The 24749-nt window shown below is 46.8% G+C and overlaps 3 protein-coding genes across 6 annotated transcripts; all 3 read right to left on the reverse strand.

Annotated features, from left to right (window-relative positions):
* Positions 1-2327: 2327 nt before the first annotated feature.
* Positions 2328-6260, reverse strand: LOC100836484 (cysteine-rich receptor-like protein kinase 6). 2 transcript variants are annotated; one of them, XM_014902470.2, is made up of 8 exons: positions 6102-6247; positions 5051-5572; positions 4507-4558; positions 4213-4310; positions 3558-3771; positions 3238-3463; positions 2984-3134; positions 2328-2892 (listed from the first exon to the last, which is right to left on the reverse strand). In XM_014902470.2, the coding sequence occupies exons 5-8, from the start codon at positions 3589-3591 to the stop codon at positions 2659-2661; spliced, it is 645 nt and encodes a 214-aa protein (XP_014757956.1). In that variant the 5' UTR covers positions 3592-3771; positions 4213-4310; positions 4507-4558; positions 5051-5572; positions 6102-6247; the 3' UTR covers positions 2328-2658. The 2 variants fall into 2 exon arrangements, with proteins under 2 accessions (XP_014757956.1, XP_014757957.1); XM_014902471.2 differs by lacking the exons at positions 2328-2892; positions 2984-3134; positions 3238-3463 and having other exon boundaries at positions 6102-6260.
* Positions 6261-13265: 7005 nt separating this feature from the next.
* LOC100836793 lies at positions 13266-14676 on the reverse strand. Of its 2 annotated transcripts, none has more exons than XM_003575665.3 (3): positions 14105-14676; positions 13934-14014; positions 13266-13797 (listed from the first exon to the last, which is right to left on the reverse strand). In XM_003575665.3, the coding sequence occupies exons 1-3, from the start codon at positions 14552-14554 to the stop codon at positions 13501-13503; spliced, it is 828 nt and encodes a 275-aa protein (XP_003575713.1). In that variant the 5' UTR covers positions 14555-14676; the 3' UTR covers positions 13266-13500. The 2 variants fall into 2 exon arrangements, with proteins under 2 accessions (XP_003575713.1, XP_010237440.1); XM_010239138.2 differs by having other exon boundaries at positions 13266-13800.
* A 6129-nt stretch (positions 14677-20805) lies between these two features.
* Positions 20806-24749, reverse strand: LOC100837103 (putative receptor-like protein kinase At4g00960). 2 transcript variants are annotated; one of them, XM_003575666.4, is made up of 8 exons: positions 24560-24749; positions 23554-24081; positions 23009-23060; positions 22680-22777; positions 21991-22204; positions 21671-21896; positions 21417-21567; positions 20806-21325 (listed from the first exon to the last, which is right to left on the reverse strand). In XM_003575666.4, the coding sequence occupies exons 2-8, from the start codon at positions 24040-24042 to the stop codon at positions 21092-21094; spliced, it is 1464 nt and encodes a 487-aa protein (XP_003575714.2). In that variant the 5' UTR covers positions 24043-24081; positions 24560-24749; the 3' UTR covers positions 20806-21091. The 2 variants fall into 2 exon arrangements, with proteins under 2 accessions (XP_003575714.2, XP_014757950.1); XM_014902464.2 differs by lacking the exon at positions 24560-24749 and adding an exon at positions 24202-24387.

The following is a 24749-nucleotide window of genomic DNA, read 5'->3' on the forward strand; positions in this document are numbered from 1 at the left end:
ATTTTTTAGAAATTAATTTCAGATTGGACTTTGATCCTAGCCCAAAATTCCAACAAGGTGTACGCACCCATAGACCGACTTAACAGGCTCACTCGCTGGGCACGTGATCAAGTCGTCGTCCCTAAAAAAAAAGGTGTCGTCTCTCCCGGTCACCAGCTCAGCTGATTTTCCCACCCTTTTTTTTCGAACCGGAATTTTTCCACCCTCCCCATGCAGCACGGTGCAGACAGACGGGGCTCCCCATCGGAACATTCCGGAATCACATCACGGCACGCACGCGGAGTTGACGCTGCTAAGCTAGCTCCTTCATTTTCCAGATCCTTCTCTAATTAATTTCTCCCCTGCCTTTCATAACTCCTATCTTCTTCCCTAGACATCATTAGCGGCTTAGATTAATTGATTAGATCCACTGGCTATTTTATTTTTTACAGTAACTAGATCCACTGCTATTATTAGAACCGAAAAGGAGTTATGTCAAACTGAATAATTACCGGATCAGCAAACGGTACGTACGTACGCTCTGCATAATGGAGAGGTCGATCATCGAGAGAGCGATTATTTGGAAAATGTAATAATCTAAAGTTACATGCCACTCCCTGCTTGTTCGCTTCTTTCTTTTTTGGCCAGCTGCTAGTTGTTGATTGGCATGGGTGTAGTTAAGTTTCTCACTTGCTATGGATCTCGGCTGAGTCGCGATTCATAACGCCCCGGTGGTGACCTTCCTACGAAAGCACCCAACCCAACCAAAAAAAAGCAAAACCCAACCGCCCGGCCGATCGACCAAAGTAAAGTACGGACGCAGCGGTTTCTTCGTCAAGTGATGAGTCCACGCCGCCCGGGGCGGGCGAAGCGGGCATGGGCGGGTGCGTGAGCTTATCTGCGTCACGACTGACGCCAGCGACGGTTTGCTTTCAGTCCGTCAGCAGCTGCCTTTCTAGTCTTTAACACTTCACTTGTTTATTATTACTCCACTATTTTACTGAATATTAATGTTATCTTTGGATTGCATGGCTGATCAAGACGCTTTCGCTCAGAACTAATTAACCAACTCTATTCGGAATCGGTTGTTTAATTAATTTGGTGGTGCTGAGAATGCAAGCGGATATATCTCTCTTGCTATTCTAGGATGGCGAAAGTACTATGGTTTTAAGTTTGGCAATCATTCCTGATCAATTCCTCAAAAAGAAAAGAAAAAGGGTAAAGCAATCATTTTCTTGTGTCTGCCGTCCCATTGTCTCCAGCTACCTGAAGTTCACGCCCACGTTGGGACCACGGGGCCCATGGGCGAACTGGATTGGTACACTACTCCGCACAACTTGCGTTGATCAGGCATTTGGCTTGGTAACGGGTGGTTGTGCCGTCCTTGTCATTGCCAGAGAGATATATATCCAGATAATTAACGGACAAACTAATCCTGTCCGTTGATAATAAGCCGACACGTGTAGGGTTGGATGGCGTCCGACCGAACCCGACCAACTTATAATTTCGCGTATCACGACTCCATCGTAGTTACCTCTCTGAACCCACATGGGAGTAGAAACCGTAGCTAGTCCAGTCTTTCAGATTTCTCAATGACAGGGAGATTATCTAAAGGAGAAATATAATTAAAGGGCACAAGAGAATATGCGCTAATTTATGCCGCTACCCGATCTCCACCGTCCGTGCGCCTCGACACGACGACGACCGGAGCGCGCGGCCGGGCCGCTGTAGCGTTCAAGTCCGCGTGTTCCGGACTGTTCCTGAATGTTCCGTAATGCACGTTCTAGTACGTTGTGCTCCGCGTCCATGCCGACGGGTGGCCGGACGCAGCGTACATGGTGCGCGAGGCTCACGTGTCGCTCCCTCCCACTGCTCCCTGCCAGGCGGGGCCCAGCAGCCAGCAGCAGCAAACCGTCCGTCGCTCAGTTGATCAATTACAGTAAAGCCGTTGCCACACTGTGCTTCTCCCCTCCCCTGCAAAAAGTGTAGTACTACCACATGAACAGCTCCCAAACAAATTGATCTGCTCCACAAGTGTAGATTCAGGAGGGAGTATACTGCTTCGAATTTGTATGGAAGCGGAGGGAGTAACATTTTGAGATGGTTGGTTTTTCCTAAAACAGCCATTATATTACAATACTAGCACATGGGATGTATGAAATAATATGATGTCAAAACGATATGACAATTCGACAATACATCATGTCATGTATGGAAGATTGGAAGTGCCCCAAAATGCCTCTGTAAAGAAGCAAAGCATTTCATATGACCAATAAATTCATAAGACACTATACATCCATCAGTTACATCAAGGAATGATAAAAATAGATAATTGATCAGAGGTTCAATTCACACTTAGAAAGATAACCATCAAAATATATTGATCATGAGAAGAGGTATAAAATGAGCTGGACAGATTGCATTACTTTACAAACAACAATTTCACATGTAGAACAAAACTGTGGAAATATCTATCTATTCGTGTGGAAAACAAAACGATGGCTCTACCTATTGGTGGGGCAGAAACGGTTACAAAAACTACCGTTTCCACATGCCGGCTTATCTACACTCCGGCATTTGATTTACAATTAAGATCTCTTTATGATTCGAAGGATCAATAGGGACATACTGCACTGTACTAGAGCTTTGCGTGTTTCGTGATCAGATCATCTACACAGATCAAGTGGTGTAAGCTGGGTGCTGCGGGCGTGGAATCGGGTTATTATTGTCCGCGAGCATCCTGAGGACGCCAGCCATGTCAGGGCGCAGCACCGGGTCCTCTTCAAGACAGAGCAGTGCCACATGGATGCACCTCTTCATCTCCTGGAACTGCGACCCCATTGTGCCGGTGGCACGGGCTAGCATGGGGTCAACACAATCGTCCTCCCTTCCATTCTGCCAAAACTCCCACACCTGCACATACGCGGAATTAAGGACGACTCAACAAAAATAAAAGAACAGATAATTGAGTATGTGTAGATATGCTAACTAAGAAGATACTTACCAACTCATTTAGACGTTCGTCCCGATTATCATCCCCTTTCCGATAACGGCTCCATCCAGTAACGAGCTCGAGGAGGAGGACGCCAAAGCTGTAGACGTCACTTTTTGCTGAAAATCTGCCAGACTTGATGTATTCTGGAGCTGCGAAACCACTTGAAAAACAAAAACAAAGAAATTGCTCATTTGAGAAAAGAAAGGAAGTAATTAAGCAGCGATTGTAGTCTATTGAAATGGCAACTTTTCTTAGGTACATACCATGGTCGTACTACAGAATCAACTACCCCCTCCTTGGCAGAAGCAGGTAACACCTTGGAGTTTCCAAAATAACAAATCTTGGGAGTATAGTCATAGTCCAGGAGGATGCTGCTGGGCTTTAAATGAAGATGGATGATGCCTAGTCCGCATTGCTCATGCAGATAATCTGCGCCTCGGGCAATCCCTCGAATTATATTGAAAAGCTCTGGCCATGGTAGCCCATTGCCTGAAAAAACAGTAAATGGATAACTCATTAATCACACGAGATAGAGAAACAGATTATTTAGAGATATTTAGATTTTGTTGTAAAGGGAACATGCCATGTATGTGCTTGGACAAGCTTCGGTTGTGCATGTATGGATAGACCTGATAATACCGTCCACCAGAAGAGCAACGGCCCTCAAGTTTCAAAATATTCTTATGCAGAAGCTTTGCTGCCAAATTTTCCTCATTCTGGCATTCGTTTCTGCAAGCCTTGTATTGATTCTTATTATATTCTTTGACGGCAACTTCAGAACCATTGGGTAATTCACCCTGAAACAAAAAAAAGTTACAGCCACTATCTTACTAGTATATTCTTTATCAAAGATAACTATTGGAAAACTCATGCGCCTTATATTTCTCAACTGAGGGATTACAATCTTATATTTAGTAACTTAAGGTCACACAAGAATTCAAACATGGATCAGAGAAAATAAAAAAAATTGACTCATCAATTTCATGATTAATACAGAGTATACGGTTCAGAATTCATATGTCCTTTCAATTTCATGGCTCATAGGCACGAAAACCACAGTGAGCATAAGCGATAGAATAGGCTGTTGCTAAAAACATGAAGTTGTTCGATCTGAAGTGACGCCATACAACTTAGGCTTTATATGATAATTACTGTACATTAAACATGCAAGAAGCCTACAATTGAGAAAAACCTTAAAACAGATTGGCAAATTAATCACGCAAGCATATGGGGTATACCTTGTAGACAGTACAAGAGTCACTTTTCCCGATCAAGTTTTCTTCTGAGAATTTATTTGTAGCACCCTCCAATTCAGAGAAATCGAAACTATTGAAACCTGTGTACATGGTAGAAGCAAATCATCAACAAACACAAGAAAACAGGAAACAATATGGCACCTATGCATGTATAGATAGGGCCTAATTTTTTAGAATGACAGTAAGTACGCATGAGTTTTCCAATAGTGCCTTGATGATGCAGAGGATGGATGTTGTTTCTCTTTCTAAAATATCAAACAATATACAAGATCTTACCTGATGTGGCAGAAAGCTTCTCCTACTTGCAAGAGTTTGGAAAAGAGGCCTCCTGAGATTAGTATGTACAGGTTAATAAAACAAAAATATATAAATATCCAACCGACATATACTGAAAATCGAAGAAGATGTTGAAACCAAATTCTGTATGTTTGACTTAGGACAGTTTGTAAAATGGCTATATATATATATCAAGGACAGCATTGAATGCAACGGAGATTTCAGACATCAATGATCTAAAGGGAGGTAAAAATCATCATTTCCTAATTAAACTGCAATTAACATCAGAAGAAGCATAATTTTCACCATAAATTGAGATTTCGATAGTCTCCTGGCTAAAATTTGGGGGTAAAACAAACACAGCTTGGATTTCAGATTATAATGAGAGTGCAGGCAAGTAACACATAATTGCATTTGGGGGTTAAAACGTAGGCACGTAAACTGCAATTCAGACTAGACGAAACATAATTTGCCCCGCTGAAACTCTGCTTTTCGATTGTCTCCTGACAGTGCAAGAACCAAACTCATGACTACTGTTTGTTACCTGAATTTGGGGCAGCGGGCGAGGAAGCGGTGATCCTCCATCTGCTGCTCCACGATGCTTGGACTGGTGCGCATCAAGCACGACGACGCTGTTGGTGTGCAGGCCGGCGACGAGGACGACGTCCATCATCCGGTCCGTGATGACCTGGTTCACCCGACGCAGCTCGGCGGAGAACCTGTCGGCGTTGACGTGGCGGGACACGGCGCCGTCCTCCTGGCAATTCATGACGGCCTGGAGGGCCCGGTGGAGCGCGAGGTGGAGGCCCTCGAGCGCGGCGGCCACCGCCGGGTGCTTCGCCTTCGCGCCGCCGCCGGCGGGCTCTTCGAGCGAGGAGAGGGCCGCGTCGAGCGTGGTGGCGCGGGTGGCGATGTCGAGGCAGTCGGCCTTGTTCCGCCTCGCCTTGCTGGCTGCGGCGTTGATGGCAACGGCCAGGCTGAAGATGAGCTTCACCACGCTCACGCTCCCCGCCGCGACGAGGACCATCGATTTGGTCCGATTCGATCCTCTTGTGCGCGCCTGCGCCTGCAGTACCCAGGGATCGAGTAGAAATTGATTAGAGAGAGACCATGCGGGCGGGAGTAGAATGGATCGATTCGATTTTGCGATTCAAGCTAGTTCGATGCGGAAAAGGAAGAAGAGATGGCCGGAAACCCTGCCGCCGCCGCCGGTTAACAGTACGGGCCGCGTGTGCCGGAGACCTCATCCCCGCTACCCCGGGGGCCGGGGCTTAGAAAAGGGCAGCTAGGCTAGCCGTTGGGGCGGGGCGGCGCGGCGCGGGGCAAGTTTGGGGTTATCTAGGGGGGCGGCCGGCGTACGTGGAGCGCGGCGGCGGCGCGCGGGGGGGCGGGGAGGAGCGAAGGGGCGGGGCGCCTGATGACCGGCCGAACCCGTTTAGCAGCTCTGCTCGGGTGTTTGTGGGGGAGTAAACAATGCGCGCGTGTCGGATTTCTGTACCCATGGGTCGGATAAGAAAACGCCCATTCGTTCGCTTCGCACTACCGTAGAACGGATGGAATCGAAGCGAGAAGAGAGATGGAGCGGGCGATGGTACCTTGTGGAATCGATCGATCACTGGTGCCTGCGCGTCTGGAACCGGAAGAAGGCAAAGATAGCTTCGTGCTGCACGTCCTTGGGTTGCTGCTTCTTTGCTTGGGAATTGAGATCCTCGGAGGAAGGGAAGGGAATTGAAGCGCCTCTGTTTTTCTTTTTGAAGGAGGAAAAATATGAGTCCAATGAGGGCGATTGGGTGGGGGGGGGGGGGGGGGGGGTGGGCAGGGGGAGGAAGCGAGTGGTTGGGTGAATACTACGTGGAAGTTGCGACGCGTGTTGGGAAATTACGCGTGGAAGTTGCGACTCGCGCCAGCCTGGGTACCCGGAAGCACGAGCAAGCGTACGTGCCACGCTACTACTGTCACTCAAATAAAATGCTAAACAAAACATATCATCCGCTCCACTTGTACAAGCTCAGAGGAATTCTCCCCTTGTACAGGCTCAGGGGAATTCTCGGTTATGTCAAATGTGTGTGCGTAGACATACTTCCTCCGTCTAAAAATAAGTGATGTGGATCTGTATAAAAACCTATACACATCCGAGTCATTTATTTCGGGATGGAGGAAGTACTATGGATAGCATTATGGTGTTCTCGTGAAAATATCGATGGAAACAATTAATCTCATAAAAGGAAAGATCTTTGCATGCTTCTTTGACCGCAAAGTTCCGTTAAAGAAAGATAATCTCGCCGAAAAAAAGTTGCACGGGATGCATGAACTGTAGCTTTTGTGACACGGAGGAGTTGGCTAAATAGGTAGACAAAAACACTAAAGCTCACGTATGGGTGGAAGTGTGTGTTGTTTGTTGGACCATCTGAAATTGCAAGAATAGTACTTCCTCCATTCCATAATTTTTGTCGTTTTTTTAGGAATAGATGCATTAATTTCTTGGCAAATTTGAGACAAGAATTATGAAACGGAGGGGGTATTATTTTTAACAAATTCAGAGTTATTCGCTTTTAACAGATTCAGAGTGGAATCGATACATCCACTGCATTGACCCATCTTTGGTCTTTCCTCCTCCTTTTGGCCAAGCGGGAGCGTTCGGCTTCTAGGTGTGACGAGACTTGATTTCGGCAATGCCCATGATAGTGGACTTGTGTTTTGTGAGAGCAATGAGTGTGTACTGGTGATCCTGTCGGCTAACAACAAGGTTTGGGGCCCTCGTGGAGGTAATACCCCTACTCCTCCTGCTCGTCGGTGATGGTATTGATGAGAGATTACAAGGTTGCCGTGCAGGCTATGGTGCGCGGATTGGATCGGGCGAGTGTGCATGGGATTGCTTAGCCTCTTCGGTCCTCCTTCCTAGTCCTTTATACATAAGGCTAGGTCTCAGCTGTGGAATTCAGGTCGGTTACAACAGAAAAAAATCCTAAATTATTTTCCTTATCTTGAGCCGCAATTCCAGGTGCTTGGGCTTCACTGATTGTAGCGGGCTTTTGAGTGGGCCTTCCTCCAGGACCGTAGAAAGTATGCTCAAGGCAAGGACCTAGTCGAGTATGACCATGTCAAGGTGCATTAGGATGGAGATGGTCATTCGAAATATCTCCAACCAGCTGCTTGGCTGACGACCTGTTACTATAAACTGCATAATGCATAGGCACTATCTTCAGGACCTTTGTTTTATTTGGCTTACTTTTTTATCCACTGTGTGGGATATCCGTTCTTTGTGATATTGGAATGATATAACTATGCAATAAATGTGCGTGCATCTTTTGAAATGAAAAAAAATGCGTTTTTGATCATAATCTGCCTAGGAGCGCGTGATGGAACGGGGTGGGGGCCTATGGCTCTAAAATGCAGACCAAGATCGTTAGTGAGCTGTCTGCTGGCCCCACCTAGCGTGGTCGTGGAGAGAGAGAGAGATCCTCGGAGGGGACAGCAAAATACAGCAACGGCTTAATTAACACTGGGGCGGTCGGCGTGCTGGCTGCTAAAAGGTCCCGGCTGGCATCGAGAGTACGTAGGTGGGAGCGGCAGGAGACACTCACGGACGGACCCACCGGACCGGCCTACACGCACGGCACGTGAGTCGTTGCTCTGCCTCGCGGCCACCCCTTCGGCATGGACGCGTAGGAAGGAATAATGCTTGTGCCCGGAATATTCCGAAACCGTACGTATGAAAATCACGAATCGGTTGAAAATTGTCCGAATTTGTTGCTTGGGAGGGCCCAGCTGCGGTAGGTCCAGTCCGGCAGCTACAGGACAGATCATGCACGCCCAGCCATGTGGCCGTCCGGCGGCAGAGACATGATATATGTACGGGGAAGCTCAAGCCGGAAGCGGCAGTCGAGAGTCGAGACCGCACACGCTTTGGGGAAAAGGTGCCGGGTGCACGTGCCGTACCGTATCGTACGGCGCGTGATCAGCGCATGATCTGCAGTCGTCCAGCGTGCCGTGACGGACGCGCCAGCTCGTTAATTCGGACTTGATTCTCTTCGCTTTAAATCCATCCGTGGTTCGAGAACGCGTTATGCGAATCAAAACTGGTGGTTTCGGTCGGACGCATTTGATCTCACCCCTACACGTGTCGACCTACTCACGAACGGACGGGATGCATTATTCTGTCGCATGGAATGGATCAATCTCTCTGGCAATGACAAGGACGGTACAACCACCACTTGCCAGTTGCCTCTACGTACGCCGGGGTGGAGACTGGGGAGCTTCGCGGCCAAGGAAGCGACCAAGCCAACTGACAAGTAGAGACAATGGTGGACGGCAGAGATAAGAAAATGATTGCTTTGCCCTTTTTCTCTTTTTGAGGAATTACTATTTGTTTAATGATTGCCAAATCTTGAAAGTAAGGTACGCACTACTTTTTTGGCATCCACGGATGCAAGTAAGGTACGCACAACTTTTTTGGCCTTTAATTTATTCTACACATGCCAATTTTTAGCTTGTCTCATTAGTTTAGTTTTTGCCACAGATGTTCTTGTGGTTTGTGACCAATCTGCTAGCCACCAAAAGTTATGTGTAGCCTGTCGTACTTTTGGCATACAGATATAGCAAAGTGTATAAAAAGTCAAAAACACCACGCCCTAAATGCATAGAGAGAAAATAATCCATGATAGATGCAAATAGTAGTACACAATAAACTGATGCGACTCTCTCTTCTCCTCTCGCACGCTAGCTGGTGATACTATAGTGGGTACGTAATGGGTGTGGTTATATCTCAGTTGACTGATTTTAAGAAAAGATTTAAATCTAAGTTGAAGTATCAGAACCGTTGCATTATTATTTGTATGCTATCCCACTCTTCTATATTCCATTGTTTGTTCTGAATTTTAAAGTAAAAAAACATACCCAGTGGTTGACGTAATAAAAAAATCAGATAATTTGGACAAACCAACCCATCTAATTTTTTATTGTTTGTTCCACGATACACCTCATTTTTTTTCTGGCTCCACCTAGTCAATAACTGTTCACACTCATTTACTCTTAATTCAATATGACTGGCCAGACACTGTAACGAGAGTTTGCTTGATTCAAGTGCACAAATATGTATGAGTTGTTTTGTGACACGGAGAGACTAGCAAACCAAAAGACAAAAATTCGAATAGAGTTGGTTAATTAATTCTGAGCAAATCGTGTCCTGATCATCAGCCATGCAAGCTAAATCCTGTCCAGTATCCAAAAGATAACAACAGTACAAGTATAGAGTACTAGTGGAGTAGTAATAAATAAGTGAAGCGGTAAAGACTAAAAGAGGCAGCAGCTGACGGCCTGAAAGCAACCGTCGCAGGTAACGCAAAGCACGCCGATAAGCTGAGTCGCTTATCACGCACCGTCCCGACCCGGCCGGTTCCCGCCACCTTGCCGAAAACGCGTGGCCCTTTTTTCTTGTGCCGTCACATGACCTGGGTGCGCAGTTTGTCTTGTAGCTGCCGTCGACGGACTTATCACTCGAGGATGAGGAAGAAACCTCTGCGTATGTGTACTTTGGTTGATCGGGCGTTTCGGTTGGGTGCTTTCCTAGGAAGGTCACCGCCGGGCCGTACGACTCGTACGATCATACCCATCTTACGAATCCCAACTCTCAACCGAGATCCTTAGCATCGAAACAAGAAAGAAGCGATCGAAAGCGCGAACAAGTTGGGAACGATTAATTAACCATTGTCTGCATGAACTCTTAATTACTACGGAGTACTAGTAGTATTATTAGAATGAAACTTAAAATTACTCGAAATGATTACTCTCTCGATCGACCTCTCCATATATATAAAGCCATGCGTACGTATGTAGAACGTACTGTTTGATCGGGCAATTAGTCAGTTTGATACACGACTCTTTTCCCGTACTAGTCTGGCCGTAGTAGCAGCTAGTTGATCCAATTAACTACAGTAAAAAGAAGAAGCAGTGGATCTAATTAATCTAATACGCTGCCCGCAAATGACGGTTAGCTAGGGAAGAGAGGGATTAATTAAGGAACGCCGGGGAGAAATTAATTAACGGCCGTGCTATGCGTATGACAATTTCCATCCGACGCTTGTACGATTCTATCTGTACGTGGCTACGAGCTGGCTGTTAATTTTCTCTTTCTTGGTCGCCTGTGTGTTCCCCAAGTCCAGGCCTAGGCAAGCCCAAAACCAATCGGTCAGATCCATTCATCGTCTTCTTTCTCGTGCCTGCAAGGCTGTGACCCAGCTCTGGATTGCTGCCGCTGCTGGTTCTCCGACAACATCATGGATCTCCATCCTTATCTTTGGTCGCTACCCCTATCACAACCATGTCGTCGTCGTCGTCTTTCCTCACCGACGTCGCTGCCGTAACTGTTAGAGTGATCTCCCAGCCGTGTGGGCTCAACGGCCCATCGGGCCTAGATCTGACGCGTCCTGATCGGGGGCGCCCAATCCAATATGGTTGGCGGGCCCTTGTCGCGTTGCGCTATATAAAGAGGTGGGGGGCCGGGGCACGCACTACGAGGTTCGCTGCGTTGCCGTCCACCCCACCGACAAATCCCTTCCGATCTAGGGTTGCGCAGAGGCCACGGAAAGCTTTGTCCCCGCCGTCGTCCCCGCCGTCTTTCCCTCACCGTCGCTCCCTCGCCATCGACATGGCCGCTCCGTCAAGCTCCTCGTCGTCCCAAGGCGAAGGTAACTCTATCCTTCTCTCTCTCTCTCTAGCCCCATACCCGAATGCCATGTTGAATCACAGAAAGTAGTATACCTGGCTAGATCTACACCTAGACGAATTCTAGGACGCAACAGTAACCATCCCGTTTTCATCCTCGCCGCCGTCGTAACCTTGCCATCCTAATCCTCGGTGGTCGCCGCTGCCATCGCGACCATCCCGTCCTTGTCTTTGGTCGGTCGGGGGCGACCGCGCGTACAACAAATACTACTTTCATCACTAGTCATCCTGATGTGCTCATCCGAGTCTAAGGAGAATCTCAAGGGCAGGAAATCTGACTTGCAAAGTAGAACGTACAGGTTGTTTATGTGCTCTGCTTTTGATACAGTGGCTCTACATGCTTTCATAATGTGTATGTATGCAAAGCTTGTTGAATTATTCTATGAAAATTCAGTAGCTCATGGAGCTATCAGTTGTAAACCCAAGTATTCGGCAAGAATTACAGTACTGTAGTTTCATAATTGTTAGGCAAAGAATGGCACCATTTCTTCAGTTTCCCCCTCCAATCTAAGCTACTAATTGAACGAGAATTCGATCAGAACATCTTTTAGTCACAATATTTGCCCTTTCGATTCGACTTACATGCAGTGCTGCAGATTACACCTGACTTAGATTGATTTGCAGATCACCAAAAGGAGGGAAGAGAAAGAGGCGTAAAAGGTTAAGTCGGGAGAGGAGTTGTGGAGAAATTCTTACGGCCGGGAGACTAAGTATTTCGGGTTTGTATTTGGACTGGGCCCGAAGCCTGGGAGGAGCTAGACAGAGGAAAGAAACAAACGTGCCTAGCAAACCTCGTACAGCGATCGGACGTGAAAACGTCGTAGGCGAAGCAATTCTGATTAATTAAAGGAGGATATCTGGAAATGAAAGGAGTGATGTGATTCTTCGGGAATGTTCCGATGGAGCACCGCAGCGCGTCCATGTCGAGCGAATTATCGCGAGGGCGTCGCGACCGGGAGAGACGACTCCATCACGTGTTGAGCGAGTGAGCGTGCATGTAGCAAAGGTCGGTCGATGGGTACGAGTACACCCTGACCCGGCCTGTCGCAAGACTCGCAACCCACTGCCAGCGCACCAAGCCGTCGCCCCATTATTAATTATAGTTAACGATATTTGTCGTGGAGAAAAACCGAAAAGAGGGTGCGTCCGTGTGGTTACCATTTGCATGGCACGCACGCTTGCTAGCGGGACGGCCCGGCCCCGGCGCATCATGGATGGATGGCGCCGCCGTCAGTCAGTTTGCTACGCAGCGTTTGTGGACGACCGAAGCGTGCAATTCAGCTGAGTTGTGCCCGTAATTTCGACCACGCGTAGTATCCACCCCACGTTGGCTCGAGACCGTTGCCCAAGGCCGGCTCTCAACCTCTTTCTTCTGCGCGGATATACCAGGCTGCACCCTACGCAAATCGACACAAATTTCTCCCAGAAAAACAAAACCCCCCAGAAAAGCTCTCTTCTGCTCGATCGTCGAGACGACGCACCCACGTATCCAACCCAGCTGGAGCCAAAGCAATCCCTCTCCATTTTATTCGTCCGCGCCTTTCTGTCGTTTTTGAGTCTCTCGATTGGTAATACCGAGTTTCAGAAAGAGAAAAAAGGTCTCTTCATAAATTCTTTACTGAGTTTCAGAAATTCTTCAGAAAAGGAATCTCTCCGACATACTGTATGCCCACGCAACCCGAGCCCAAGACGACCTCCACGTGCCGATGAGTCCCACAGACCAGAGCACCCCTCTGCCTCCCAAGCGCCGTCGCCGCTGCGCGCACGCCGGTGGACTTGCTTTGTGCGCCGTCCCAACAGCATTGTCATATAATGGTTGTTTTTGGAAGAACCATCTCAAAATGTTACCTACCCAAGGTGTCCTGGATGCCATGATACCCACCTGTCTATGCATGATGGTGTGGGTTACTGCAACGGATAGGCAATTCATACCCGCCCTCGAGGGCCCTTCCTGTACTATGGTCCGCATTCGAACCTCTGACATTTTGTGCTCAAATAATCAAGGCAACATGATTCCAACACAAAAATCAAATGAATAAATCAACTAAAGGTTGGACTCTGAAGTGATCTCCATGTATACTAATTTGAACGATAGCAATACCATACAAATACATATTTGCACTCTTTAACATTCTAGGCTAAACAACAAGAACACTAACTGAAGAATATGCACGCACTCCAAAATTGACAAAACAAAACAAAACAGTACACTGATGTGGAGTTGGAAAACTGTCCTGCCACAGAGTCTTGTTTCCAGGGTTGCTCATCACATCAGCCAAGACGAAACAACAAACGCCACAGGTAGAAAAGGAGGAGTCTTTCCAAGCCACAGCGGGTGCCCAGGAGCAGCAGGACGAGAATGAGGAGCACGACAAGACGAGGCTCAATGTTTGATTCCCTGGCCTCACGACGAAAGTCCACCACATCCTCGGGAACCGCCGCCCTCCACTCGATCTGGCAAGGGATCGAGCTGCTAGTTGCTCTCTGATCAGGAAGTGACGGGGAGGCCGCCTGGATGGCATACGACTGATTCGACAAGCTTTGGGCGTGCGTGTTCCCATAGCCATGCTGCTGCAATAAAATGACAAAATTAATCCACCAGAAGCGAAATTCAGGTCGACGACAATACGATAATTAACGAAGGTAAGTAGCAATTAATTACTAAATTAAGACATATGATCAAACTCGAAGTAGTAGTATATACCTCCAGCTGGATCTGCATTTGGGGCAGCGGGCGAGGTAATCTATGATGCTCCATGTGGTGGCCGTGCATCATTATATGGCGCTAGTAGGAAGTAATTAAAGTCATCAAATTGGGTGGGGCATATTGATCAACTCTTGCTAGAACCAGAAGGCAGGATAGTATAATATATACCTGAATCCGCAGATGCTCCATGTGGTAGAGGTGCATTGTATACACGAGGCCGTTGGTGTAGAGGCTGGTGACGAGGAGCACGTCCATGATCCGGTCCTTGATGTCCCTGTTGAGCACACGCAGCTGGGCGGACACCCTAGCGGCTTTGAGGAGGCGGATCAGGGCGCCGCAGTCCCTCTGGCAGGCCTTGACGCCCTCGAGGGCCTCGCGGAGCGCCTCGCGGAGGTCGTTGAGCACGGAGGCCACCGCCGGGTGCCGCCGCGTGGCCTCCGCCAGCGTGTATGCCTGGGCGGCGAGCGTCCCGTGGAGCTTGGCGGCGCGCCTGGCGATCCGGAGGCACTCCTCCCTGTTCTGCTTCGCCGTGTCCGCCTTGGCCCCGATGGCGACGGCGAGCGTGAAGATGAGCCTCAGCACGCCCCCGCCCACGCCGAAGACCGCCAGATCCACCATGGCTGCAGGCTCGGTTCAATCAAATCAAATCGGAGAGAGAGAGAGAGAGAGAGGGTTTGGGGAATGGGGATCGGCAAGAGTACTTCCTTGACTTTCTTTGCTTTTGCTTTGGGGGGAGGGTTTGATTTGGGGGTCGATTGGAGGGCGGGAGGGTTATATATGGTAGTACGCCGTTATCGGATACGGGTCTCTGCACTAGCGGATACGGGTCTGCACGCGCTATGGAGCCTATGATGATCGCTGTTATAGCTATCACTGGGGTCAACTCGATCTACACGCAAAGAGTAGCAGCAACTCCCGTAGTCGTCGGACGTTCTTCGCATTCGGCGCAGGTGCCACCGTCTGCATCATCGACGTACCGTCGCCTCATTTCAATCAGGGGAGCCCACACAAAGCTCGACGCGTGTCGACGCGCAGTCACCTCGTTTCAACAAGGGAGGCCCCACAAAAGCTCGACTGGTGTGGAGTGGGAGTTCACTCCACAGATCGCCTGCTCCTGTCCTCGGAGCATCTTTAACGGATATCTTAAAATGTTGGTCCTTCAAAAACAAGGTAGACACTAAAACTGTTTTAACGTATTGGTTTGTGTCGGCAGAACAAATCGCTTAAAACATACTCACTCCATTTCATAAAGGTTGCGTATTTTGTTTAGTTAAGACAAAGTTTTGACCAATGATAATTCTATTAATATGTGTTCTTACATACATGAAATTTATATTAACAGATTCGTTTTTAAAAATTCTTTCTAATAATCTTGATTTTCTATCATATAGGTTACATATTAATACCGCAATTCTTGGTCAAAGACTTATCTTAACGAAACAAAATATGCCAACCTTTGTGAAATGGAGTATTTTGTTTCGTTAAGATAAGCCTTTGACCAAAAATATTAACATGATATAATATTGTACCACGTAGGATCAGACGGATTTTACCAAATTTGGTAGTGGCCCACGTGTGTGGGAGGTGGATCAAATGAGGAATTGAGTATTTAAACGGCGACCCTTAAAACTTTTTATAGGCCGACTGTTTTAAAGGGGTTTGTTCAGGGCATCTTTTTTCACGCGAAAACCCAAAAATCTACAGAGAGATTGTATAAGGGATCTACTAGAGATGCTCTCACCTCCTGTTTCTAGCTCCACTAGTATTATTGCTGCAAAAAAATTGAACTGACGATATCTGAAACGACTCGTTACATGTACACGCACGTCAGCCACCGTTTGGAAAAATAGGAATGAGATTCTATTCCTATAAAATTGAACCCAATGGCATTCTCCTCTAAATTTGGCAACTGTCATTGTGACCTTCAATCCTAAAGCCGACGAATTTCTCACTCTCGGAGCAATTTTATCTGTCATTTTCGTTTATATTGTATTTCTGTTTTATCAATTGCTCAGAAGCATTCTCGGGCCACGTGCGTATCTTCCTTTTTCAGCATACGACTGAAAGAGCCGTGGTCGCCACACGTGTTGAACGCGTCGTACAGATTAAGCTGCTAGCTAGTGGTTCCCGTATCCCACCCTACAATTACTCCCTCCATTAATATAAGGCGTATTAAGTTTTCGTTAAGACAAAGTTTTGATCAGGAATTACTCTATTAATATGTGTGTAAGATATGAAACTACAATATTTTGAATTTTGTTTACAACGAATCTAGCGATAATAATTTCATGTCATATAAACCATGTCTTCACGTTGTAATTTGTGGTCAAATCTTTGTATTGACTCTTAATGGCCTTTAACATGGAATGGGGTACATGATTACTTGTTCCGTTATACTCATGAATCAGGACTCAGGAGTATCTGGCAACAGCGACAACGACAGCAGAAAGTAGGTCGCCACCGCCCGCCACGTGCACGCCTACGTACGTTTATGCGGGGGCAAGAGCCGCGCGAGCAAGCAAGTGAATTCAGTGAACCCACGGGAAATGAGACAACGGACAGAGACATGCGAGAAGGAAAAAGCTCAAAAATGATTGCTCCTTTGTTTTCTCTTGCTGAAGGAACGGCGAAGCAACAAACCGTGCTGTCTTTGTCAGACTGACACGGCAAATTAAGCAACAAACCAGCTGTCGAGCTTGATCTGTCCATTATCCATCCAAGGAGGACAAAAAGAAAAAACAATTCGGAAACTCACGCTCCCGTACAAGCCGCTCACGACACGTGGAGATACGCACCCGTACGGTACGGTATACTACGCGGCGTCCAGTCGCCGCCTTGCTCAAAACGCGTGGGCCCCGGCTGCTGCCGCCCCGCCACGTGGGCGGGAGAGGGGTCTCTGTCCTTGTAGCTGCCGGCGTGAACTTATCGCCGGGCATTGCAGTGCCTATCAATGGATAATCTAAGCTTTCCGGTGTGACGATGACAACTTGACAAGGGAAAACCCTAAAAAAAGACAAGGGGAAAGTTTCCAGTCGGATTCCAAAATTCTCCGCTGGCGTGCGGTTGGACACCACGTACGACGGACGATCCGACTTCTGGAACCCCGCGCGGGTCCGTGCTGCCGTTCCCACTGGCTGCCAGAAAAGGCCCACCGGCAGCTAGCCAGCGCCACCAACCGCCGTCAGTCAGAGAGTGATGTTGTGCCGAATAGGAAGGGCGCAAAACGACAACATAACGACGCAAAGATGTTTTTCGCAGAACGCGCCGTCAGTCAAATTGCTGCGCTCGCGCGTGGACGGGCCAGCCGACCAATCCGACGTCCGAATCAAACAGTCCAGTCTAGCTTGTCCCCGTAATTTCCGTACGACGCAGATGCATGTATGTACTCTACTCTTTCCCCGCAAAAAAAAAAAAACCGGTACTCTACTCTATCTCTATCTCGTCTCTCTGCCCGGTAATAATTTTAGAGCTTGGGTGAGTTGGATCTCCCGATCCGATCGAGGGTGAGTTTCAGCACGAGAGCCTCCCGACCGATCGGTAACCCAAACCCGACATTACTTTAGTTTGACGCATTTTTTTAACTTCCGACTACCGAAAATGAAGATTTGACTGATCTTACTAATGTAATTATTCCTACTGCTGCTACGTATTCTCTCCGTTCCATAAATATTGCATGTATCTAAATATTTTTTTAAAATAGATACATTTATTTTCGAACAAATTTGAGACAAAAATTATGAAACGGAAGTAATACTTGTATACGCCGACTAGTTGGTCAAAACTCGAAAAAAGAGCGAGAAATTATCATCGCAAACCCAGCCTGCCGCGAAAATTCCCGCAGATCGACGTATGTAGGGGAAGTATCTGCGTACTCATCCATCTGTAGTGCATAGCAGCAACTAACTTCTGTCACTAGCTAGTCCCAAGCTTTCCGATATGTCAATGACAGGGAAATTAATTAGCTTTCAGATATGTCAATGACAGGGAAATTAATTAAAGGAAAAAAAAAGGGGTCGAAGAAGAGAATACGCGCTAATTATGCCCCAAGCTAATACTGCGCTGCTGGACGTACACACGTCGAGCAGCGGGCTGTACGTAGGAGAACTGCTGATACGATTCCGGAATGTTCCGTACTCCGCGTCCGCGTCGACGGTGAACCGCGCGACCCGGACGAGGGAGAGCTGCAACGACTCACGTGCGTGCGTTTCTCCTGCCGCTCCCTCCTGCTGTCACTGCCAGCCGGGGCCCATCAGCCAGCGCACCGAACCGTTCGGCGATCAGCTACCTTTTTTTTTTGGAGGGGATCAGTTAATTATTAATCCTCAACCAGTTGCTACACTTAGCGCCGGCCGTTGCATGTCGACCAGACTTATTCCTCAGATCGAGATGGTTACGTCCGTGCAAACTAATAGATGCCCTTTATAAAAAAAGTTTAATTGGATCTATGTCACTCTCTATCTCACCGGTTGGAGATATGCTATTACAAAAATTTAACTTGGAGAAATTCCACTTTAACTTTCTTATGCCTCTATCAACGCCATTCTGTCCACTTAAGACCAACAAGTGTTCATAAAATACATGTATTTCAGCTTGTACAACAATGTTTTACCATAATACCTCTATTTACAATGTTCAGTAGTACGTTCGAGTCTTCCAGGTGCCATAAAGGTTAAAAAAAATCAAATTTGGCCCAATGTTCAATGTTCTTAGAAAAATCTATAAAAATTACAGAAAATAAAAAACAGTAATATCAGTTTACCGTTGGGGACGGGATATGAGGAACGCGTGGGGAAGAGGAATAAAATTGTTTGAATTGGGATGGAAAAAAATTGTTCTTATAGAGCTATGTCTATACGTATTTAGACAGTATACGTGCTGGTATTGGAGAAAATGGCATGAATAGATGTATAAAAAAGTTAGAATGTCATTTCTCCAAGTCAAGTTTTTGTAATGACATATTTACAACCGGTAGAAATTATAATGGCATAGATCTAATTAAACCTATGTAAAAACGGAGGGAGTACGTCCACGAGCAACCCACGTTGGCTGCTTTTTGCTTCGTCGTGTCACAATCTGACAAGGACAGTAACTTTGTATTGGATTAATTTACAATATGCAGCTGCTTAACAATTTTTTTAGTTCCATTTCCTTTCTTGAATTAGTTTGCACCTATGTCTGACTAGTATTTTCTTTATGCGTTTAGGGCATATCTTGTTGAAATTGCAACAGATATTTGTAGCAAAAAGCAACAAACGACTCACGTCCTATCACAACTCACGAGATAACTGAGAAGTCGACGTGTGGAATAAAAGGCCAAAAAAAGTATGATGGCATGGCCAGTGTCTTAGGTTGTGCGTACCTTTACATCAGTGGATGGCATAAGTACTGATAGTAGTATGGTTTTAAAGTTCGGCAATCATTCTTTTTCCTCGTAAAGAAAAGTGAGCAATCATTTTCTTGTCTCTGCCGTCCCATTAATTGTCTCTACCTGAAGTTAACGCCCGCGTCAGGACCGTGGCGCCCATGGGCGAACTGGATTGGTAGTACACTACTCCTACTTGCGTTGATCGAGCTTGGTCGCTTCCTTGCCCGCGAAGCTCTCCATGCGTACGCCGTGGGCAACTGGTGGTTGAACCGTCCTTGTCAACTTGTCATTGCCAGAGAGATGCACATAACGGAGAAACTAACTAATTATGTCCGTTGATAAGCCTACACGTGTAGGGTTGGATGTGTCCGACCGAACCCGCCCAACTTATAATTTCGCGTATCACGACACCATAGTTACCTCTGTCTCTGTGAACCCACATGGCAGTAGAACACTAGAACAGTAGCTAGTCCAGTCTTTCAGATTTGTCAACGACAGGGAGACTATTTAATAAAGAAGAAATTAAAGGGCACGAGAGAATATGCGCTAATTTATGCCGCTAGCCGATCTCCACCGTCCGTGCGGCTCCACACGACGACGACCAGAGCGCGCGGCCGGGCCGCTGTAGCGTTCAAGCCCGCGTGTTCCGGATTGTTTCGGAATGTTCCGGAATGCACGCAGTAGTACGTTGTGCTCCACGTGTCCATGCCGACGGGTGGACGCAGCGTACATTGAGCGCGAGGCTCACGTGCCGCTCCCTCCCACTGCTCACTGCCAGGCGGGGCCCAGCAGCCAGCTGCAGCAAACCGTTCGTCCCTCAGTTGATTAATTGCAGTAAAGCCGTTGCGACACTCTGCTTGTCCCCTCCCCTGCAAAAAGTGCAGTACTATCACATGAACAGCTTCGAAACAAATCGATCTGCTCCACAAGTGTAGATTCAGGAGAGGGTACACCGCTTCGAATTTGAACCATACTTTCTCCGTTCTATAATTCTTGTCTCAATTTTATTAAAAAATGGATGTATTTATTTCTAAAAAATGTCTAGATACATGTAAAATTTCGACAAGAATTATATAACGGAGGTAGTACATTTTAGAGAAAATCTGGGGCAAGAATTATGGAGGGGGGGTAACATTTTGAGATAGTTCTTCCTAAAACAACCATTATATTACAATACTATGAAATAATATGATGTCTAAACGATATGACAATTCGACAATACTGTCATGTATGGAAGATTGGAAGTGCGCCAAAATGCCTTTGTAAAGAAGCAAAGCATTTCTTTCCATCTTTTTTGAAAAGGCAAAGCATTTCATATGACCAATAAATTCATAAGACAATATACATCCACCATCAAGGAATCATAAATATAGATGGATCAGAGGTTCAATTCACATTTAGAAAGATATAACCGTCAAAATATATTGATCATGACAAGAGATAGAAAATGAGCTGGACAGATTGCATTACTTCCCAAACAACATAATATATTGATCATCAGAAGAGATAGAAAATGAACTGGACAGATTGCATTACTTTTCAAACAACAATTTCACATGTAGAACAAAACTGTGGAAACAACTATCTATTCGTGTGGAAAACAAAACAATGGATCTACCTATTGGTGGGGCAGAAACGGGTACAAAAAACTACCGTTTCCACAGGCCGGCTTATGTACAGTCCGGCATTTGATTTACAATTAAGATCTCTTTACGATTCGAAGGATCAATAGGGGCATACTGCACTGTACTAGAGCTTTGCGTGTTTCGTGATCAGATCATCTACACAGATCAAGTGGTGTAAGCTGGGTGCTGCGGGCGTGGAATCAGGTTATTATTGTCCGCGAGCATCCTGAGGACGCCAGCCATGTCAGGGCGCAGCACCGGGTCCTCTTCGAGACAGAGCAGTGCCACATGGATGCACCTCTTCATCTCCTGGAACTGCGACCCCATTGTGCCGGTGGCACGGGCTAGCATTGGGTCAACACAATCGTCCTCCCTTCCATTCTGCCAAAACTCCCACACCTGCACATACGCGGAATTAAGGATGACTCAACAAAAATAAAAGAACAGATAATTGAGTATGTGTAGATATGCTAACTAAGAAGATACTTACCAACTCATTTAGACGTTCGTCCCGATTATCATCCCCTTTCCGATAACGGCTCCATCCAGTAACGAGCTCGAGGAGGAGGACGCCAAAGCTGTAGACGTCACTTTTTGCTGAAAATCTGCCAGACTTGATGTATTCTGGAGCTGCGAAACCACTTGAAAAACAAAAACAAAGAAATTGCTCATTTGAGAAAAGAAAGGAAGTAATTAAGCAGCGATTGTAGTCTATTGAAATGGCAACTTTTCTTAGGTACATACCATGGTCGTACTACAGAATCAACTACCCCCTCCTTGGCAGAAGCAGGTAACACCTTGGAGTTTCCAAAATAACAAATCTTGGGAGTATAGTCATAGTCCAGGAGGATGCTGCTGGGCTTTAAATGAAGATGGATGATGCCTAGTCCGCATTGCTCATGCAGATAATCTGCGCCTCGGGCAATCCCTCGAATTATATTGAAAAGCTCTGGCCACGGTAGCCCATTGCCTGAAAAAACAGTAAATGGATAACTCATTAATCACATGAGATAGAGAAACAGATTATTTAGAGATATTTAGATTTAGTTGTAAAGGGAACATGCCATGTATGTGCTTGGACAAGCTTCGGTTGTGCATGTATGGATAGACCTGATAATACCGTCCACCAGAAGAGCCACGGCCCTCAAGTTTCAAAATATTCTTATGCAGAAGCTTTGCTGCCAAATTTTCCTCATTCTGGCATTCGTTTCTGCAAGCCTTGTATTGATTCTTATTATATTCTTTGACGGCAACTTCAGAACCATTGGGTAATTCACCCTGAAACAAAAAAAAGTAACAGCCACTCTAATCATACTAGTATATTCTTTATCAAAGATAACTATTGGAAAACTCATGCGCCTTATATTTCTCAACTGAGGGATTACAATCTTATATTTAGTAACTTAAGGTCACACAAAAATTCAAACATGGATCAGAGAAAGTTAAAAAAATGACTCGTCAATTTCGTGATTAATACAGAGTATAAAGTTTAGAATTCATATGTACTTTCAATTTAATGGCTCATAGGCACGAAAACCACAGTGAGCATAAGCAATAGAATAGGCTGTTACTAAAAGGAAGAATGTTCGATCTAAAGTGAGACCGCACAACTTAGACTTTCTATGATAAATACTGTACATGAGATGTTGGCTGAATATTAAGTATTAGCACATTAAACATGCAAGAAGCCTACAATTGAGAAAAAACTTAAAACAGAGTTGGCAAAATAACCATGCTAGCATATGGGGTATACCTTGTAGACGGTACAAGAGTCACTTTTTCCGATCCAGTTTTCTTCTGAGAATTTATTTGTAGCAACCTCCAATTCAGAGAAATCGAAACTATTGAAACCTGTGTACATGCTAGAAGCAAATCATCAACAAAATATACATATATAGACATGGGATCAATAAGCAAACCACAAGAAAGCAGGAAAGAATATGGCAGCTATGCATGTATAGATAGAAACTATTTTCGTAGAATGACAGTAAGTACAGCCTGTATAGCTAATAGTGCCTTGATGATGCAGAGGATGGATGTTGTTTCTCTTTTGAAAATATCGAACAATATACAAGATCTTACCTGATGTGGCAGAAAGCTTCTCGTCCTTGGAAGAGTTTGGAAAAGAGGCCACCTGAGATGAGTATGTACAGGTTAATAAAACAACAATATATAAATATCCAACCGATATATACTGAAAATCGAAGAAGATATTGAAACCAACATTTGTATGTTTGACTTTGGACAGTTTGTAAAATGGGTATATATATCAAGGACAGCATTGAATGCAACGGGGATTTCTGACATGAATGATCTACAAGGATCTAAAAACCATCATTTCCTAATTAAACTGCAATTAATATCAGAAGAAGCATAATCTGCCCCATAAATTGAGATTTCCATCGTCTCCTGCTACAATTTGGACTTGATCTCGAAACTAGCACAGCTTTGATTTCAGATTATAATAAGAGTGCAAGCTAACACATAATTGCATTTGGGGGTAAAACGTAGGCAAGTAAACTGCAATTCATACTAGACGAAACATGATTTCCCCCCTCAAATTCAGCTTTTTGATTGTCTCCTGTCCTAACACTGCAAGAAGCAAACACAAAGCTACTGTTTGTTACCTGAATTTGGGACAGCGGGCGAATTGGTGGCGATCCCCCATCTCCACGATGCTTCGACTGGTGCGCATCAACCACGACGACGCTGTTGGTGTGCAGGCTGGCGACGAGGATGACGTCCATCATCCGCTCCGTGATGACCTGGTTCGCCCGGCGCAGCTCGGCGGACACCCTGTCGGCGTTGACGTGGCGGGACACGGCGCCGTCCTCATGGCAGTCCATGACGGCCTGGAGGGCCCGGTGGAGCGCCAGGTGGAGGCCCTCGAGCGCGGACGCCACCGCCGGGTGCTTCGCCTTCGGCGGCGCGCCGCCGACGGAGACCGATGAGTCTTCGAGCGAGGAGAGGGCCGCGTCGAGCGTGCTAGCGCGGGTCGCGATGTCGAGGCATTCGGCCCTGTTCCGCTTCGCCTTGCTGGCCGCGGCGTTGATGGCGACGGCCAGGCTGAAGATGAGCTTCACCACGCTCACGCTCCCCGCCGCAACGAGGACCATCGACTCGATCCGATTCGGTCCTCTTGTGCGCGCCTGCGCCTGCAATATCCAGGGAGTAGAAATCGATTAGAGATTATAGGGCGGGAGTAGAATGCACCGATTTACCTTTGCGATTCAAGCTAGTTCGATGCGGAAAAGGGGGAGGAGATGAGCGGAAACCTTGCCGCCGCCGATTAACAGTACGGGCCGCGTGTGCCGGAGACCTCATCTCCCCGCGAATCGCGCTTCGAGAACTAAGCTAGCCAGGAGGCGGCGCGGGGCAAGTTTGGGGTCGTTATCTAGGGGGTTGGCGGCCGGCGTACGTTGAGCGCGGCGGCGGCGGCGGCGCGCTGGGGGGAGGGAAGGGAGCGGAACGGGCGCCCGGGCGAACCCGCGAGCAATGCGCGCGTGTCGGGTTTCTCTACTGTATCCATGGGTCGGAATGTCGGATCGAGAAAACCCCCATTCGTTCGCTTCGTACTAGTACCGTAGAACGGATCGAATCGACGCGAGGGAAAGATAGAACGGCAGATAGTACCTTGTGGAATCGATCGATCGATCACTGGTGTCAGTGTGCGCGAGCGTCTGGAACCGGAAGAACGCGAAGCTAGCTTCGTGCCGCACGTCCTTGGGTTGCTGCTTCTTTGCTGGAGAATCGAGATCCTCGGAGGAGAAGGTGACTGGAACAAAACGAAGCGCCTGTGTTTTGCCTTTGGAGGAGCGAGTCC

The sequence above is a fragment of the Brachypodium distachyon genome, chromosome 4 (genome assembly GCF_000005505.3).
Source record: "Brachypodium distachyon strain Bd21 chromosome 4, Brachypodium_distachyon_v3.0, whole genome shotgun sequence".
Classification (NCBI taxonomy): Eukaryota; Viridiplantae; Streptophyta; class Magnoliopsida; order Poales; family Poaceae; genus Brachypodium; species Brachypodium distachyon.

Coding starts and splice junctions, on each gene's coding strand:
- LOC100837103 (XM_003575666.4), bottom strand. CDS start 24,042: ATGGTCCTCGTTGCGGCGGGGAGCGTGAGCGTGGTGAAGCTCATCTTC. Junction 23,061..23,553: donor GCCCGCTGTCCCAAATTCAG/GTAACAAACAGT, acceptor TACTCATCTCAG/GTGGCCTCTTTTCCAAACTC. Junction 21,326..21,416: donor ACGAACGTCTAAATGAGTTG/GTAAGTATCTTC, acceptor GCGTATGTGCAG/GTGTGGGAGTTTTGGCAGAA.
- LOC100836484 (XM_014902470.2), bottom strand. CDS start 3,591: ATGCACAACCGAAGCTTGTCCAAGCACATACATG. Junction 3,464..3,557: donor CTTGTCCAAGCACATACATG/GCATGTTCCCTT, acceptor CTGTTTTTTCAG/GCAATGGGCTACCATGGCCA. Junction 2,893..2,983: donor ACGAACGTCTAAATGAGTTG/GTAAGTATCTTC, acceptor GCGTATGTGCAG/GTGTGGGAGTTTTGGCAGAA.
- LOC100836793 (XM_010239138.2), bottom strand. CDS start 14,554: ATGGTGGATCTGGCGGTCTTCGGCGTGGGCGGGGGCGTGCTGAGGCTC. Junction 14,015..14,104: donor TGGAGCATCTGCGGATTCAG/GTATATATTATA, acceptor ACTTCCTACTAG/CGCCATATAATGATGCACGG. Junction 13,801..13,933: donor AAATGCAGATCCAGCTGGAG/GTATATACTACT, acceptor ATTTTATTGCAG/CAGCATGGCTATGGGAACAC.